At 39.7% G+C, this 14527-nt stretch overlaps 1 protein-coding gene across 2 annotated transcripts in view; it reads left to right on the top strand.

Moving 5' to 3' along the window:
- Positions 1-14527, top strand: part of pik3c2b (phosphatidylinositol-4-phosphate 3-kinase, catalytic subunit type 2 beta) — a 71223-nt gene that overhangs the window by 50129 nt on the left and 6567 nt on the right. For both annotated transcript variants that reach the window (XM_030051960.1, XM_030051959.1), the window contains exons 16-29: positions 245-433; positions 565-658; positions 2325-2419; positions 3293-3470; positions 4037-4144; positions 4871-4963; positions 5986-6115; positions 7817-7953; positions 8358-8527; positions 9879-10035; positions 10161-10270; positions 11366-11567; positions 11942-12066; positions 12363-12480. In XM_030051960.1, the coding sequence (XP_029907820.1) occupies positions 245-433; positions 565-658; positions 2325-2419; positions 3293-3470; positions 4037-4144; positions 4871-4963; positions 5986-6115; positions 7817-7953; positions 8358-8527; positions 9879-10035; positions 10161-10270; positions 11366-11567; positions 11942-12066; positions 12363-12480 (1906 nt within the window). The remainder of the gene's footprint in view (positions 1-244; positions 434-564; positions 659-2324; positions 2420-3292; positions 3471-4036; positions 4145-4870; positions 4964-5985; positions 6116-7816; positions 7954-8357; positions 8528-9878; positions 10036-10160; positions 10271-11365; positions 11568-11941; positions 12067-12362; positions 12481-14527) is intronic.

Here is a 14527-nt window from a genome sequence, read left to right on the forward strand (position 1 = left end):
TGCTGATTTGTTCATTGATGAATGATGAAGATATTGAAGTGAGGCTGTATGCAAAAGTTTAACAACATTATGCAAGTTAATGAGGAAATCTTCTCCCACAAGCTTCAGTAAAGTTTCTGCGGACGTGGGGTTAAGGAAGTCATACTTGTTCCTTTAAAAAGGAACAGGTGGTTTGAATGACGGTGAGCAGTGTAACGATGTGCTTTTAATTAACTGGTAATATATCTGCTGTATCTTTTTTCAGGTTGACAGCAGAAGATAAGCGTCTGCTGTGGGAGAAGAGGGCTTTCTGCCAAGCAGAGAGTGCTGCGTTGCCCTTGGTCCTCGCCAGTGCACCCCGCTGGGAGTGGGCGTGCCTGCCCGACATCTATGCTCTGCTACGCCAGTGGGTCTGTCTCAGCCACCTGGATGCCCTTGGACTCCTCCATGCCTCGTATGTTGAAGAAGGGAGAAGCATATGTAGAAAAGGACGCAAACTTGCTTGAGCCTGAATCATTGGGTATGGTCCTTAAACTGTGTGTTTTTGTGTGTGTGTGTGTGTGTGTGTGTGTGTGTGTGTTCTAGGTTCCCAGACCAGGAGTTGAGAAGGACTGCAGTTCAATGGATGGACTCCATTTCAGACGCAGAGCTGCTGGATTTCTTGCCTCAGCTGGTGCAGGTAACATCAAACGCACATTAATAAGTCATAAAATTTTCACTGGCACTACCATGTGCCAACTCAATTAAGTACAGTCTTGGTTTACTTGAAGAAAGTGAAGAAATGCAAATGAGTTATTGTGCTATTGACTCAGGCATCACTTTCTTGGCACAAGTGGAGTGGTGTTCATAATTTCAACCCTCATAATTCATAATTTGCCATATTGTAACCTATTAACACTTGTTTCTAGAGCATCCTTTGGAAACAAGTAATGTTATCTGACATTATCAGCTGACATTTTCACTTGTTTTAAGAAAACTTAAGACTGAACATGATGGTAATTTCATTGCTTGCCAAGATGCGTCTAGTGGCAAAAGGGGAGTTGAGGTCAGCAGATAGCAGTGTCAATACAAATCTGGTGTCTCAGTGCAATGTTGGTGTTGAAAAATCCACTTGTGCCTCTGCCTCCTCAAACCAGTTCTTAACGCAGACATTCTGGGCTATCTTGTTGGCTTTTGTTGGCGGAGATGCACTGGAACACACCTTCAAAATCACATTAACCCTTGAAGAATGTATGAAGGCCTTCCCTGTCTGTTGATTAAACCCCTGTAGCCATTTAAAGGCAGCAAGACCAATATGTCGTTCCATCTGGAGCCAAATTGACGTCTGTGGTACATGCCGTGTAATTACACACATTAATCCAATGTGGATACCTAGATTAAATCTCTCACAGCCTGCACCAGGCTCTTGCAGAAGTAACCAAGCTTCTTTCTTGTCATGCACAACAAATTCATTAACACTGCAGATTATCACCAGTCCTCATCACATGTTGTCACCCACCAGACACCACCAGATTGTCTCCGTTCCAACCGCTCTGCAAGAAGCAGTGTCTGAAGCATGGAGTTTTTATTTGCAATAGAGAAAGGCTTATGGCTGCTATGAACACCACTATCTGGAAGAGCAGAAGGATGGCTATAATCATTTGGGATGAATGTGTTATTGATGGAATGGGAAACAAGTATACATGTGCATGTGTGTTTTTAAGACTTAATTCTTGAGAGTTTATTTGACCGGGTCTTGCTGGAAATTGAAATAAGTAGGTTACTTCAAGTGCATAGTAACCCTGTGTCTTTGTAACCTCACAGCACATTTAATTTTCATGACTTGACTATAAAAATTTAAAAAGGTGGGAAGAAAATCTTATCTTACTGGTTTGTAAGATTTTTGTTGCACTTCCAAGTTGTAGGCTCGCAGAATTGTAAACACTCAAATAAATTATAAATAAAGTACACTACTCCTGTTCACTCAAAAACACAACGCTCAGCATTAAGTAAATGGTCAAAAGTTGTAACTCCATGGACTCCATGCTTTTTACATGGACCTCAGAGGTCTAAAACTATCTGTGTGAGTTACATCCTTAGGGTCAAGATGTTTTATAGGTCAAATGTTGTGTTTGCATTAACTGTCACTTTCAGTCAGGATTATGATGGAGAGCTGTCAGTTTAGGCCAACACAATCTTGTAAATAGAGTAAACAAACCATTTTGCTCATTACCAGCATTGATAAGTTTGGAATTATTTTGCACATTTCAGTGTTCCAACTGTGACCAACTGAATGCATTATAAAATATATTTGCTTGGTCCTCTGTTTTGTTTGATCCTTTGCCTTACTTATCTCTCTTTCACAGGCTCTGAAGTATGAGTGCTACCTTGACAGTTCATTGGTTCGCTTCCTGCTCCGGCGAGCCATAGGGGATATTCGCATCGCACACTACCTCTTCTGGTCAGAGAAACTCTATTTTAAACCTTTTAAACTCATAATCACCCTACACAGAAACAGAAGCACCAGATTAGTTAAAATATAAGGTCAGATCATTCAATGACCTGTGTGATTATATTGTAATGATATGAGAGCGATTACCAAATGTTAAAAAGTCAGAAATTTGGCTTTGTGGTTTTCTGGATTCTCTAGTTGATTAGTATAGATGATGAGAGTGAAGTGCTGGATTGCTAGTCAGTGGTCCCCTATGGTTTTCCAGTAATTACTGTTAGGGTTTTCTCTCTGCCACCTGCTGGTAGAATGTAGCATTACATCATTTTACCCATTTTCAGCAATGCTGCTCTTAAAAATACTGTTAAATTTTTTGGCTTATTGCTCCTAAAGGTAAACAATCCCAGCATTTAAAAAGTAAGATGTGCATCTTACAAAACCAAAAGCAATACTTAATTTAAGCACTGGACAGAGAACTGACCATTTCAACAAAATAATAACCCAGCTCTTTTATATAAATACCAGGTTAACAGGGTAAACACAGGTGTTACTAATGATCATGAATTAATTATGGTTCCATTCCATTTAGGTAGAGGGAACGGAACCTCAGTTAATGTCATTAGTGTAACGCATTTGTTTACCCTGCTATCTAATGTCAAAATGGCTGCTGTGTAAAAGGTCTGTAGCATAAAACCATCTTACTCATCCATTAACTCACTTTCATGCTTAACTTCCTTGCCAGTAGATGAAGGTGCTGTTATACTCAGACAAGCCTGAAGATGAGTTTGCAAAGACCCTTTTTAAACTACATGTTCAGATAAAAATAATTCTAATGATACTGTAGTGACAGTGACGTGCCTCCTCCTCCTCCTCCTCTTCCACCAGGCTACTGAAGGACGCGCTGCAGGACAGCCAGTTCAGCGGCAGGTACCAGCACCTCCTGGCAGCCCTGCTCTGCTGTGTGGGCAGAGGCCTCAGGGAGGAGTTTGACCGTCAGTGCTGGCTGGTCACCATTCTGGCCAAGGTGGCTCAGAAAGTACGAGACACAACATCCAGCAGACAGGTATGTGTGTGTGTGTGTGTGTGTGTGTGTGTGTGTGAGGCAGAGAGACAGGCCTGCTGCACTACAAAACACTGCTGCTACTACTACCACTTCTATTTCTACCAGCACTACGACTACTACAGGCACAAGACTGCTGCTAATACAGCTGCTACTTAAACACTTAATAGGCTCCAAATTGCACACAATGCTGCTGCTAGACTTTTAACTAAACTAGGAGAAGGGAGCATATTACCCCTATTTTATCCTCCCTGAACTAGTTGCCTGTCTGTTTTTGGATGGATTTTAAAGATTTTATTTCTTACTTTTAAAGTACTTCATGGCCAGGCTCCTAACACCATTTAGAGTTACTATGAGCCTGTCTGCAGCTGGAGGTCCTCAGGCAGTTTTTGTTTTTACACTCCACTTCGTATTGCAGTCGTATCAAATTTTTATTTTGCTTCTGATTCATTTCATAATGTTTTATTATATGCACTTCTCAACTTCGTTTTGATAAGTGCACTATTAATGAAGTTATTTCTTTGTGTGTGTGTGTGTGTGTGTGTGTGTGTGTGTGTGTGTGCGCGCAGACTGTCCTGAGGGAGGGTCTGGAGGAGGTTAAACAGTTTTTCTCAGTCAGCAGTAACTGTCGACTGCCCCTCAACCCCGCACTGGTAGTCAAAGCCATCAACATCCAGGTACTGACAGAGAAATGTTTACTACAGATGTAGAACACCACATCTGTTTTCGTGCTGGGTTTCTCATCTTAGTCAGCAGGGTTAGTCTGTTTTTTACCTGAAGTATGCCATCCGCTTTTATCCGGGCCAGAAAGTCAAAGCGGCCTTGATTAGTAATCATGCATACCTGGCAGAACATAACTTAAGACATTTTACAAGCTGTGTTAGGCTTTTTTGGTAAATTTGCAATTCATGTAATCCATTAAAAGAAGTACTTTTTCCAGTAAATTCTCAACTTTTGAAATTGGTTCAAACCACTTTACTAGCAAATTGTGGGAGTAAGCGGCGAACCAGTAGTGGTTGGTCTATTGGATGCATACCAAATGAAGAGAGGCTTTCAGTGATTCATAAAGGTTTAAGTCTTGTTCTAGCAGATATTATTCACTATATTTTTTAATATATATACAGTATACAGTATTGTTATTTAATATATTCTGATGTTGTAATTGATGGTGTTGTTTTTAATACCCCTTTTCCTCTAGTCTTCATTATTTTTCTTAGCTGCATCCTTACAGTTTGTTGCGGCACTGGCCCAGTTTCCCCACACCAACAGTTTCATCTTTTTTAATTGTAATGTGCACTGAAGTTTGTGATAATTGTGTGATATTAATTGTATGTATGTGTGAGGTGTTTTTCATCATTAGAATGGACATCAAATGAGGTTGTTTTTTTCCCTGTTTTTTGTAGTCATGTTCCTTCTTCAACTCCAATGCCGTGCCTCTCAAGCTCTCCTTTCAAAACCTAGACCCAAAAGGAGACAACATCAGTGTCATCTTTAAGGTTCCATCACACACACACACACACACACACACACACACTTACATACGCATTCTTGATCATTATAAACATAAATGCCTCAAATCATAGAAACTCTTCACTATCTGGTATGACAGAGCCAGCCAGACAGTTGCAGAAAAAAATGTTGAGATTTTCACCGTAACTGCAGTGAACAAGAGTGTCTAGTTATTATGTATTATATACGTTGTAAAAATTGATTGACATCACTTGGGAGATGTGATCACCTTTGACCAAAAGACCTCTTCATGTGTCAAAGAGCTAGAGCATACAATAGGGAGGGTCGCAAATCCAATCTATTGTCATTTTTTTATTTAACTATCTTTCAAAAATAATGGCAGCAGAAGAAATTTTTAAGTGAAAAAGTGACATGGATGTGGCAAGTCTTGACAGGAGCATAGAACTGGTATAGGTATGCACTGCACTGAGTGTCATCTAGTTATTTAAAGCAAAATTGAACTTTGGTAAAGTGCTGGGTTGTGCAGCTCCCTGGGAGTTATTTGAGCCCACATGGTGGTGAAATATCCTCATTAGTTGCTCCATGCTCCCCTGAGCTATGAACCCACACTACTGTATTTTTTCCATTCACTTTCATAGCTTTAATAACTGGTCCCAAAATAACACTTTTAGCACATAAAAGAACACAAAAGAAAGCAGCTTATGCCAATAAAAAAAGTCCCAATACCTATTTTTAAGGAAATTAAATGTCTCTTTGCATTTTATTTATTTTATTTCATTTTATTTATTTATTTATTTTTTTTACTTTTTATTTATTTTAGTTTTTTGAGTCTCCTAATTTAATTGGAAAGTAGATCCAGCAGATAGTATCTCCAGGTAGTATAACCACCTCATAGTATCCTTGCCCCAGGAAGACACAATAATAGGGCTTTTGCAAATAACTGGTCTTTACAGAGCTCTTGGAATATTTGCACACACTATAAATCATCTTGACCGCCCTGATGCCATCTGACACTTAACCTCACTGTGACCCTGCTGTTATTGTCCAGTCAGGGGACGACCTGAGGCAGGACATGCTGACTCTGCAAGTCATCCGCATCATGAACAAGATCTGGATCCAGGAGGGACTGGACATGAGGATGGTTATCTTCAGATGTTTCTCCACTGGTCGGGGAAGAGGTGAGGAGGGAAGGAAGATGGAAGATCAGCGAATTTCAATATTGTCACCAGAAGAGTAATTCGACAGGAAGGAGGAAGGGAAGGAAGGATAGGTGTCTAGTTGAGTAAGGGAAAATGAAAACTGGAATTAGAGTGATGAAGGTGGCATAAGCATGGTGCATAAGGAGGTGTGAGGTTTGAAAAGAAGAAACTGAGAATATCTCCAGTGAAAACCTAATGCTATGCCTAAGTAAAAGGCTTTTAGTGGCATAACTTGTGATGTTATCCTATGAGATAAGTTAACTAGGTAATCATGGTAATTAATCTCGGTCTTATTCTTAACCCATCTGATTTGTAGACAGTTCATAGTGTTAATAGTGACTAGTAATTGCTTGCTACATTAACATCTACCCTTTTCCACGGAGCCCTCTAAACACAGGAACTCTTTTGAAGTCCCGACTGAGGTCGCACTCGTTGAGTTCTTGAGGCCCGTCATGGTGGATTTTGGATTTTTATCACTTAGCAACCATGATTGGTTAAAAGTGTGACATAAACAACACCAAAGTCTCACCCCTTCCGTTTTTAAAAACAGGAGGAAGCGACAAAACAAATTATTGAGAGAGCAACATACTCTTCATCTCCTTTTGTGACACAGTAATAAATAATCACAAACATATCTACAACTTCAGCTCCTTCAGTGTTTCCTGTTCTGCTGTCAGAATGACCTCACTTCACATTTGTCATTTAGATCATACCAGTAATTTTGCATGTATACCGTAATATCTACAAAATGTATTTACTTCTTGTTTCTGCTAATCTTTTCCCAAAGCAAGCAGTCATATTTTAGGACTGCAATATTGTTTTCCCACCTGCTAGCCAGGTTTCCATTCATTCCACCATGATATGAAAATGAACTTTCAGAGACTTCAAACTTTCTTCACAGCAGTATTCCATCCCCGTAATAAAGTCATCCACATTCGTTTTTCTAAAACCGACAGCACTGTTGTGATAACTATGTTAGCCACAGAACCAGAACATTGTAAGATGGCTGTTTCAACCAAAAATTCAAATTTGAAAATCAAGGGATTTTTATTATATGTAATTAAGTCCTTAGTACCCCCACATGATGTGCAAAATGGTTTGTTGCAGTGTAAAATGTTGGTAAATTTAACTTTTTGGTGCTTTGCTTTGCTACATTCACCTGCTGGATAGTTAAGTAGCTAACAAAACCCAAACCAGTTCCAGGTTAACTGAGCTGATTCTTCTCAAGTTTCAAAGTTTCACAGACAATTCACACAGTCGCAACACTATTAATGCTGTCAGAGAAACCTACATTTTGAACCTACATTTAGTACTACTTTTACTTGTAATCAGTAGTCGAGTTGTAAAAAAATTCAGGGGGGGGTGGTCAATTTCTTTTTACTTGATGAAAAGTGAGGATGGCAGTTTTACAGGGGGGATGATTTTGACCGTTTTTATTTCAGGGGGGATGCCATCGAGTACTGCTTGTAATACTACTGAATTTATTTCCACACACATTGAACCATTTTTCCCATGATCTGTCTAAAACTCTTTTCCACACTTTTTAGTGGACATCCATGATGGCACTAGTTTGTGGTTGATAGGATATTTGTGATGCAGTTCTCATTTTATGCTCCTTCTCCTTCTTCACTCACCCTCCCTCTGTCCCTCCTTCTCCTCCGTTCTTCCTCCCCTGCCCAGGCATGGTGGAGATGATTCCCCATGCCGAGACACTGAGGAAGATACAAGTTGAACACGGAGTTACTGGTTCTTTCAAAGACCGACCACTGGCCGACTGGCTGCAGAAACACAACCCCACCGATGACCAGTATGAGAAGGTACACACACACATGCACACACACTGTCACATTTTATACCGCTAATGTGTAATTTGACCGTCTTTCCACAAATGAGGAAGCTGTAATTTTAAAGAGTTGCTCGTATAATTAGTCTGGGTTCAGGCTCACATTTCACAGGCAGTGGTAAGAGCAAAGCAGCACTGACTAGCCATGTTTGTGCAAACACACACACACACACACACAGGGGTCTGAATCCCTGTGTAAATGCTTGCAAATCCTATAACTTTAATCAAAATATGTTCAACTTAGATGTGTATGATCATCAAAATACAGAATGGACAAGGGGGCAATTCCAAACCTAATTAATATTATGAAATCACAATAACCGTTTATGTGTGTCTGTGTGTCTGTGTGTGTGTGTGTGTGTGTCTTCCTAATCCCAGGCGGTAGAGAACTTCATCTACTCATGTGCTGGCTGCTGTGTGGCAACATACATCCTGGGAATATGTGACCGCCATAATGACAACATCATGCTAAAGACCAGTGGCCACATGTTCCACATCGACTTTGGCAAGTTCCTGGGACACGCCCAGATGTTCGGCAACATCAAACGGTGAGCAGGGAAGTTGCTGGAAGATGTGGGCTGGGCACTTCTCGGGGATGGGTGAGAGCAGATACCAGCAGATTGAGATGTTGGCCTCAAGCAAGTCTTCAATTCAGTGAAAATGCAGGCCAGTCACGCTTGGGTGCTCATGCACGAGGCATTTTCTGGAAAATATCTTATCAATTTTTTAGTGAAAGAACATTGGTTTGGGAATGGAAAGTCAGGATTGGATTACACTGCATGAAGAGTTTGACCATTTAAAACTGATATGTTCATTTCCTTCTTGCTACTATTTGTTGAAGTTTCTGATCAGCTCCATTCTAACAGAAGTGGCTGCAGTTTTAAATCCTTCATGTAAGGGAGGAGTAGATTATACATATAATATCTAGTTTCTGGGTATTCCTTTAACATGAACCTCTAGCTGTCTCTGTAACATGCTAATGTTCTGCCAACATTGGCTGAATTTCGTCTGGACTGACTTTACCTGAAACTGTTAGGCGTTTACTCCAGCAGTTTTCCTGATTTTCCTGATTCTCCAAACAGTGTAGTACATAGCAGCTGAAGTTGCCCGCTGGCACTCATGAACGTGTTGTCACCACAGACGCTACAAGAACTTGTCTAGGCTCATTCATGCGGCTCAGGCGGAGTAGGTTGCCAAAAAAAGAAACAGTAATGAATGTGTCTTATACTCCAAAAAACACAGTCTTAGAAAATAAAAAAAAAATCCAGCATATGTTCTGGGAAACCCATCACCAGTGGATTTAATGAGCTTATACCTCATGCAGAGTTTTAATACATCCATTGTAAGAGCCAGCTGAAAGCACACTCAGCTAATTCTGCTATGGTACACGAAAGGCTGTGAAACTATTGTATTTGACCATGTTTCAATCATAGTCGACGGCTATATATATAGTCGATAGGAGATGGCATCAGCCATCTGCCCGATCGCATTAGAGGCTTTTTATTTCATGCCGTGTGTCCTAGCCGAAGAAGAAGAATAAGATGAGAAGGAAACATGAGGAGAAAATTAGACAGCTGGGAAGTATTTTCTGGATAATAAAAATTGAACATTCAATGTAAAGTTTTCTCCCCTAGAATAAATATCCTGTATTCAATTTTAGGAATGCATTGTGATGGACTGGCTTTATTGTCTGTCTTGGTGAGCAAGCCATAAAGGTGCTCAGATTTTTTATGCATCAAGAGCAAATTTCTGTGGAAATTGCTTTTTAACAGATTTGGTTGCCCATATCTAGAAGGTTTTAATTAGTAAAGACTCCTAGAAATGTCCTTAAAATGGAATTGCTCAGTGTAGATATTTATATGTTGAAATTACTTATTATCTGTGTTATGCGACTGGCAGGGACCGCGCACCATTTGTGTTCACCTCTGACATGGCCTATGTTATCAATGGAGGCGACAAACCTTCCAGTCGCTTCCACGACTTTGTGGATCTCTGCTGTGAGGCCTACAACCTGATCCGCAAACACACACACCTCTTCCTCAACTTGCTGGGCCTGGTGGGTATCTGACACACACACACACACACACACACAAATACATGTTCCCTGCCATGCAGACATACATTTTCTTCATAGCATGGTGATCACATGCTGAAACATGTCCACCTTATGTGTTTGCATAGATGTTGTCATGTGGCATCCCAGAACTATCTGACTTGGAGGATCTTAAGTATGTCTATGATGCCTTGAGACCCCATGAATCTGAGGCTGATGCCACCATGTACTTTACCAGGTAACTACACACACACACACAGTCACACAGATCTTCTCTCTCTCATTCAGGGCTTCAGGGCTATTGTATATGGCTTATGACATTTTTGTTCTTCCTGAAAGCTGAAGTAATTGAAAAAGTAGTTGAAGTAGTATTGAAACAGAAGTAGTTAAAGCAGTAGTTCAGATAATTGAAACAATCTGAAGCAATAACTAAACTATTAACAAGCTGTAGGTAAATTAGTTGAAGTAGTAAAAGCCTAGTTGTTCGTTTGGATCTTAAATGATTATACCAGTAATTTTGCATGTTCACAAAATGTACATCGTGTTACTTTGTGTTTCAGCTAATCTTGTACCAAAGTAAGCAGTCATATTTTAGAACTACAGTATCATTTTCTCTACCTTTTATCCAGCTACTTGTTTCCATTCACTCCATCATAATATGAAAATGAACTTTCAGAGACTTAAGACTTTTGTCACACCAGTACTCCATCACTATAATAAAGTCGTCCACATTAGTTTTCCTCAAAACAGCAGCACTGTTGTGTTTTGATGACTTGAAATTGGACAGAGTGAAACGGTCCCTCCGCTGGAAAATAGTCCCCTGGGAAATGCATACTTGATACAGTAAATTTTCAATTCCATAGTTTATGAAATTACTGGAGAAGCAGAACATTACAAAGTGGCTATTTTTGAGAATGAAAGGAATGAAAGGCCAAAAAGAAGTAGTACTCTTTATAGAAGTAGAAGCAGTAGACACAGTAGTACTTGTTCTTTGACTAGAATCTTAAGAGCCTAAAGTAGTTGAAATCGTACATGTATTGAGTTGGGTTGGCAGGATCTTGGTGGTTGTTAGTGTGTTTCTAGGTGGTTACAAGGGTGTTTCTGGGTGGTTGCAAGGGTGTGTCTAGGGGGTTGTTAGGGTGTCCTAGGTGGGTGCTAAGGTGTGTGTAGAAGTTGTTAGGTTGCACTAGGTGGTTGCTAAGGTGTATCTAGGTGGTTACTCGGGTTAAGGATGCACCATTTAAACGAAATCGAAACTGGAGGGGAATGTTTATAAAGGCAATCTCCTGAAATCTTTCCTTATTTTTAAGCCTCTTCCTCCCTCTGTAACCAGGTTGATCGAGTCCAGTCTGGGTAGCGTGGCCACCAAGCTCAACTTCTTCATCCACAACCTGGCTCAAATGAAGTTTGCTTCATCAGAGGAGCGTCCAGTGCTTTCCTTTGCACCAAGGGTTCATACAGTGAAGAGCGACGGCCTCATCCGCAACCTATATGTCTGCCGCCATGTCCGCACATACAACCCCAGCAAAGGCTATGTGAGCTCACCCCGTCAACTCATAATATCATAATCTGCAATAAGATGACAATAAGATCATTTTTTTCTTCTTCCAAAAGATATGTGGCAAAACAGGTTCACTGACCCTGACCGTAACTTGAACTAAATTCATGTTGGACTAAACTAACCTTTGACATTGTCCCACAATGGCAAAGGTTTGTCTGAGCAGAAAGTTGAACTATGACCAACTTTCCCTGAAAACATTTCAGTTTCCTCTCATCTGCTTTAGTCCTCCTTGAAATTATTGTGATTTGGTGGAAAATTACATGCCAGCTTCACAAATTGCCACCAAGCAACACATGCAACACTCAAGCAGAGGTGAACAAAGTCGTGTTTCGGTGTTTTTTTGTCCAGGCCTTTGTGGTGAAGGTGGAGAGGGAAGGCCAGCAGGGGGCAGTGTTGGTCCAGAGGAGTTTTGAAGAGTTTCATGAACTACACAGCAAACTACGGCTCATTTTCCCATCCTCTAAGCTACCCAGGTACACTCACACATTGGGCAAATACATCTAGAAGACCCACTTGACCATAAAAGATTGTAAAAGTTCTCAAAAGCACTATAATGTATGTTACATTCATTAAGGGAAAGATGGCAAATAAAAACATCCTAATAGAAAATAATGTCAAGGGTTTTTTTTTGTTTTAAATACATCTAGAAAATATATCCAAAGATCAGGTGAACCCTACTGTCAAAACAGGAAGTAGGTAGTCGATGTCTTTCCCTTACGACTTGATTGTAGCATCACCCCAGCATCTGTCCCCTTTATTCTGTCTCCAGCTTCCCTAGCCGCTTTGTGATTGGCCGTTCGCGGGGCGAGGCAATGGCTGACAGGAGGAAAGATGAGCTAAACGGTTATGTCTGGCATCTGGTCCATGCCGCACCAGAGATTGCCCAGGTCAGTCATCTCTAAACACCTCACCTTTAATACGGCTACCTTCTACTGACTGTCTCAGTAAACTACTCACCTGCTGAAAGATGATTATGGTCTTACATATGATATTAATCTCACACCTTCACAGAGACTCCTTTTGTCTCTCTTATTGTCCCATACATGTTTTTCACTTTCCACAACATTGCCTAGATCAGTCCTTCAAACCTGAGCAAAATCACTTGATTTCTTTTTAAAACATGAAAAAAAGGCAGTTACAAATTTGCAAAAATTTACAGAATATTAGTATAAAATGTGAAGAAAAGATTGCCAGAAAACCAGCAAAAATTACCTTTAAGTTTCAAAAAGTATTTCTAAAAAATAAGTAGAATGATTAATATGATTAATAGAAATAATATGATTAATATGATTAATGGAAATTTTGTAATAAATAAATGGAAGAAAGCTGTAACTACTATAAATATATACTTCAATTACAAGAAAACTATGGACTCCTGGGTTGCAAAAACTGTGTACACATTGCAGTTAAACTGCAAAGACCATATTGCTTACAGTGTGTGTCTGTTATCTGGTATCTATCTGTTATCTTTGTTTCAGTTGACAGTCATTCAGAAGACTAATTGCCATCACTGGCAGCAGCTCTTGGTGTATTAATATTGATATGGTCTATTAATATTTTAGCTTGTGCAGTAGTCTGCAGCACAGTGTACTGTACGTGTGGTTTCATTTTTACCCACTGGTTTCTTAGAAATGAGCCCCTCCCTAAGAAAACGGGCCCATATCAGTGTGGCAAACACACACACACACACACAAAGGGTGTGGAACATGACTGGCTGTATCAGGCCTATCCAGTTTCACAAACTTGGCAGTATAATTTCATTTTATGCCTGTATGTATCTGGTGTGCTGTAGGGTATTTGGCTGAGTTACAACTCTAATATATAGGCAGGTTGAAATCGTTGTATTATTAGCATGTATAATGTTAGCATATATTATATGTGGCTACAATATGTAGTATTGAAATCATTGTTCACAAGGCACTTAGCACTTATGTCACAAATGTAAAGCAGAATTATTATAATTAACCATAAGAGAAAGTGTATTGTAGCTGCTTACAAGATGTTTTTTGCTATGATTTTAATGTGTTTTACTGCCATTTTGAGAATCTTGACCCTTGTAAGAAGTGAGTGAAGACATTACTACTACTACTATACTACTATATACCACTTTTTAAAAATATATTTTATACTTGGTGTAAGTGTGTTACTGTCTGACTGTAGTTTGCAGCTAGAGCTCCATTGCTCTAGTCAGAGTTAATTCTGTGTTATCATCACCTAAATTAATTAGCACAGGGGTTGTGCTCTATCACCTGTTTTATATACACTGCACACAAAGATATTTTTTAAATATGCCAGTGACACAGCTATAACGTGTTTTTAAATCCAGTGACGACCCTTTAGTATGCTTTGACAATGAAACTGATTAATTTCTTTCAATAATGCACAGGCAGCCATTTTCAGATTAATGCTAAAAAACTAAAGGTGTGGTTATAGACTTTAGAAGACCCAAGGCTACAGTTCTTCCCACCCAGATTGTTATATCATGGGGTTGAAATTGATAATGACCTGGACTTGAATCAAGTCTGCAAGTAAGATCATAGCTCTGAAACGATCACATTTTAGATGTGCTTCAGAGCGTCTTAAATGATAGTGCACATCTGTTACATCAAAACCCATTTTAAATGGTCCTTTGTACCTGCTGCTATCACTAGTTTTAACAGTCAGTCCTGAGCCTGCTGACGGGCTTTGTTTTTTTGGGGGTTTTTTTGTTAGTGCAATATTTTTCTGTTTTGCTTTTATGGTTTTGTTTTATGGAGGTGTTGTGTGGGTGGATACTCCCTGACCAAATGAATTTCCTGCTATGCATAATAAAGTTGACTTGACTTATTATTATTACTGTGGTAAGATAGACTGTGAGTTGTAGTTTGGATGAAGTCAGCTCAGTTAATCTGAACAATGTGGATGTCAGTTGTTCACACAAGGCAGTCTCAATAT

This window comes from Myripristis murdjan, chromosome 5, assembly GCF_902150065.1.
Source record: "Myripristis murdjan chromosome 5, fMyrMur1.1, whole genome shotgun sequence".
NCBI lineage: Eukaryota > Metazoa > Chordata > Actinopteri > Holocentriformes > Holocentridae > Myripristis > Myripristis murdjan.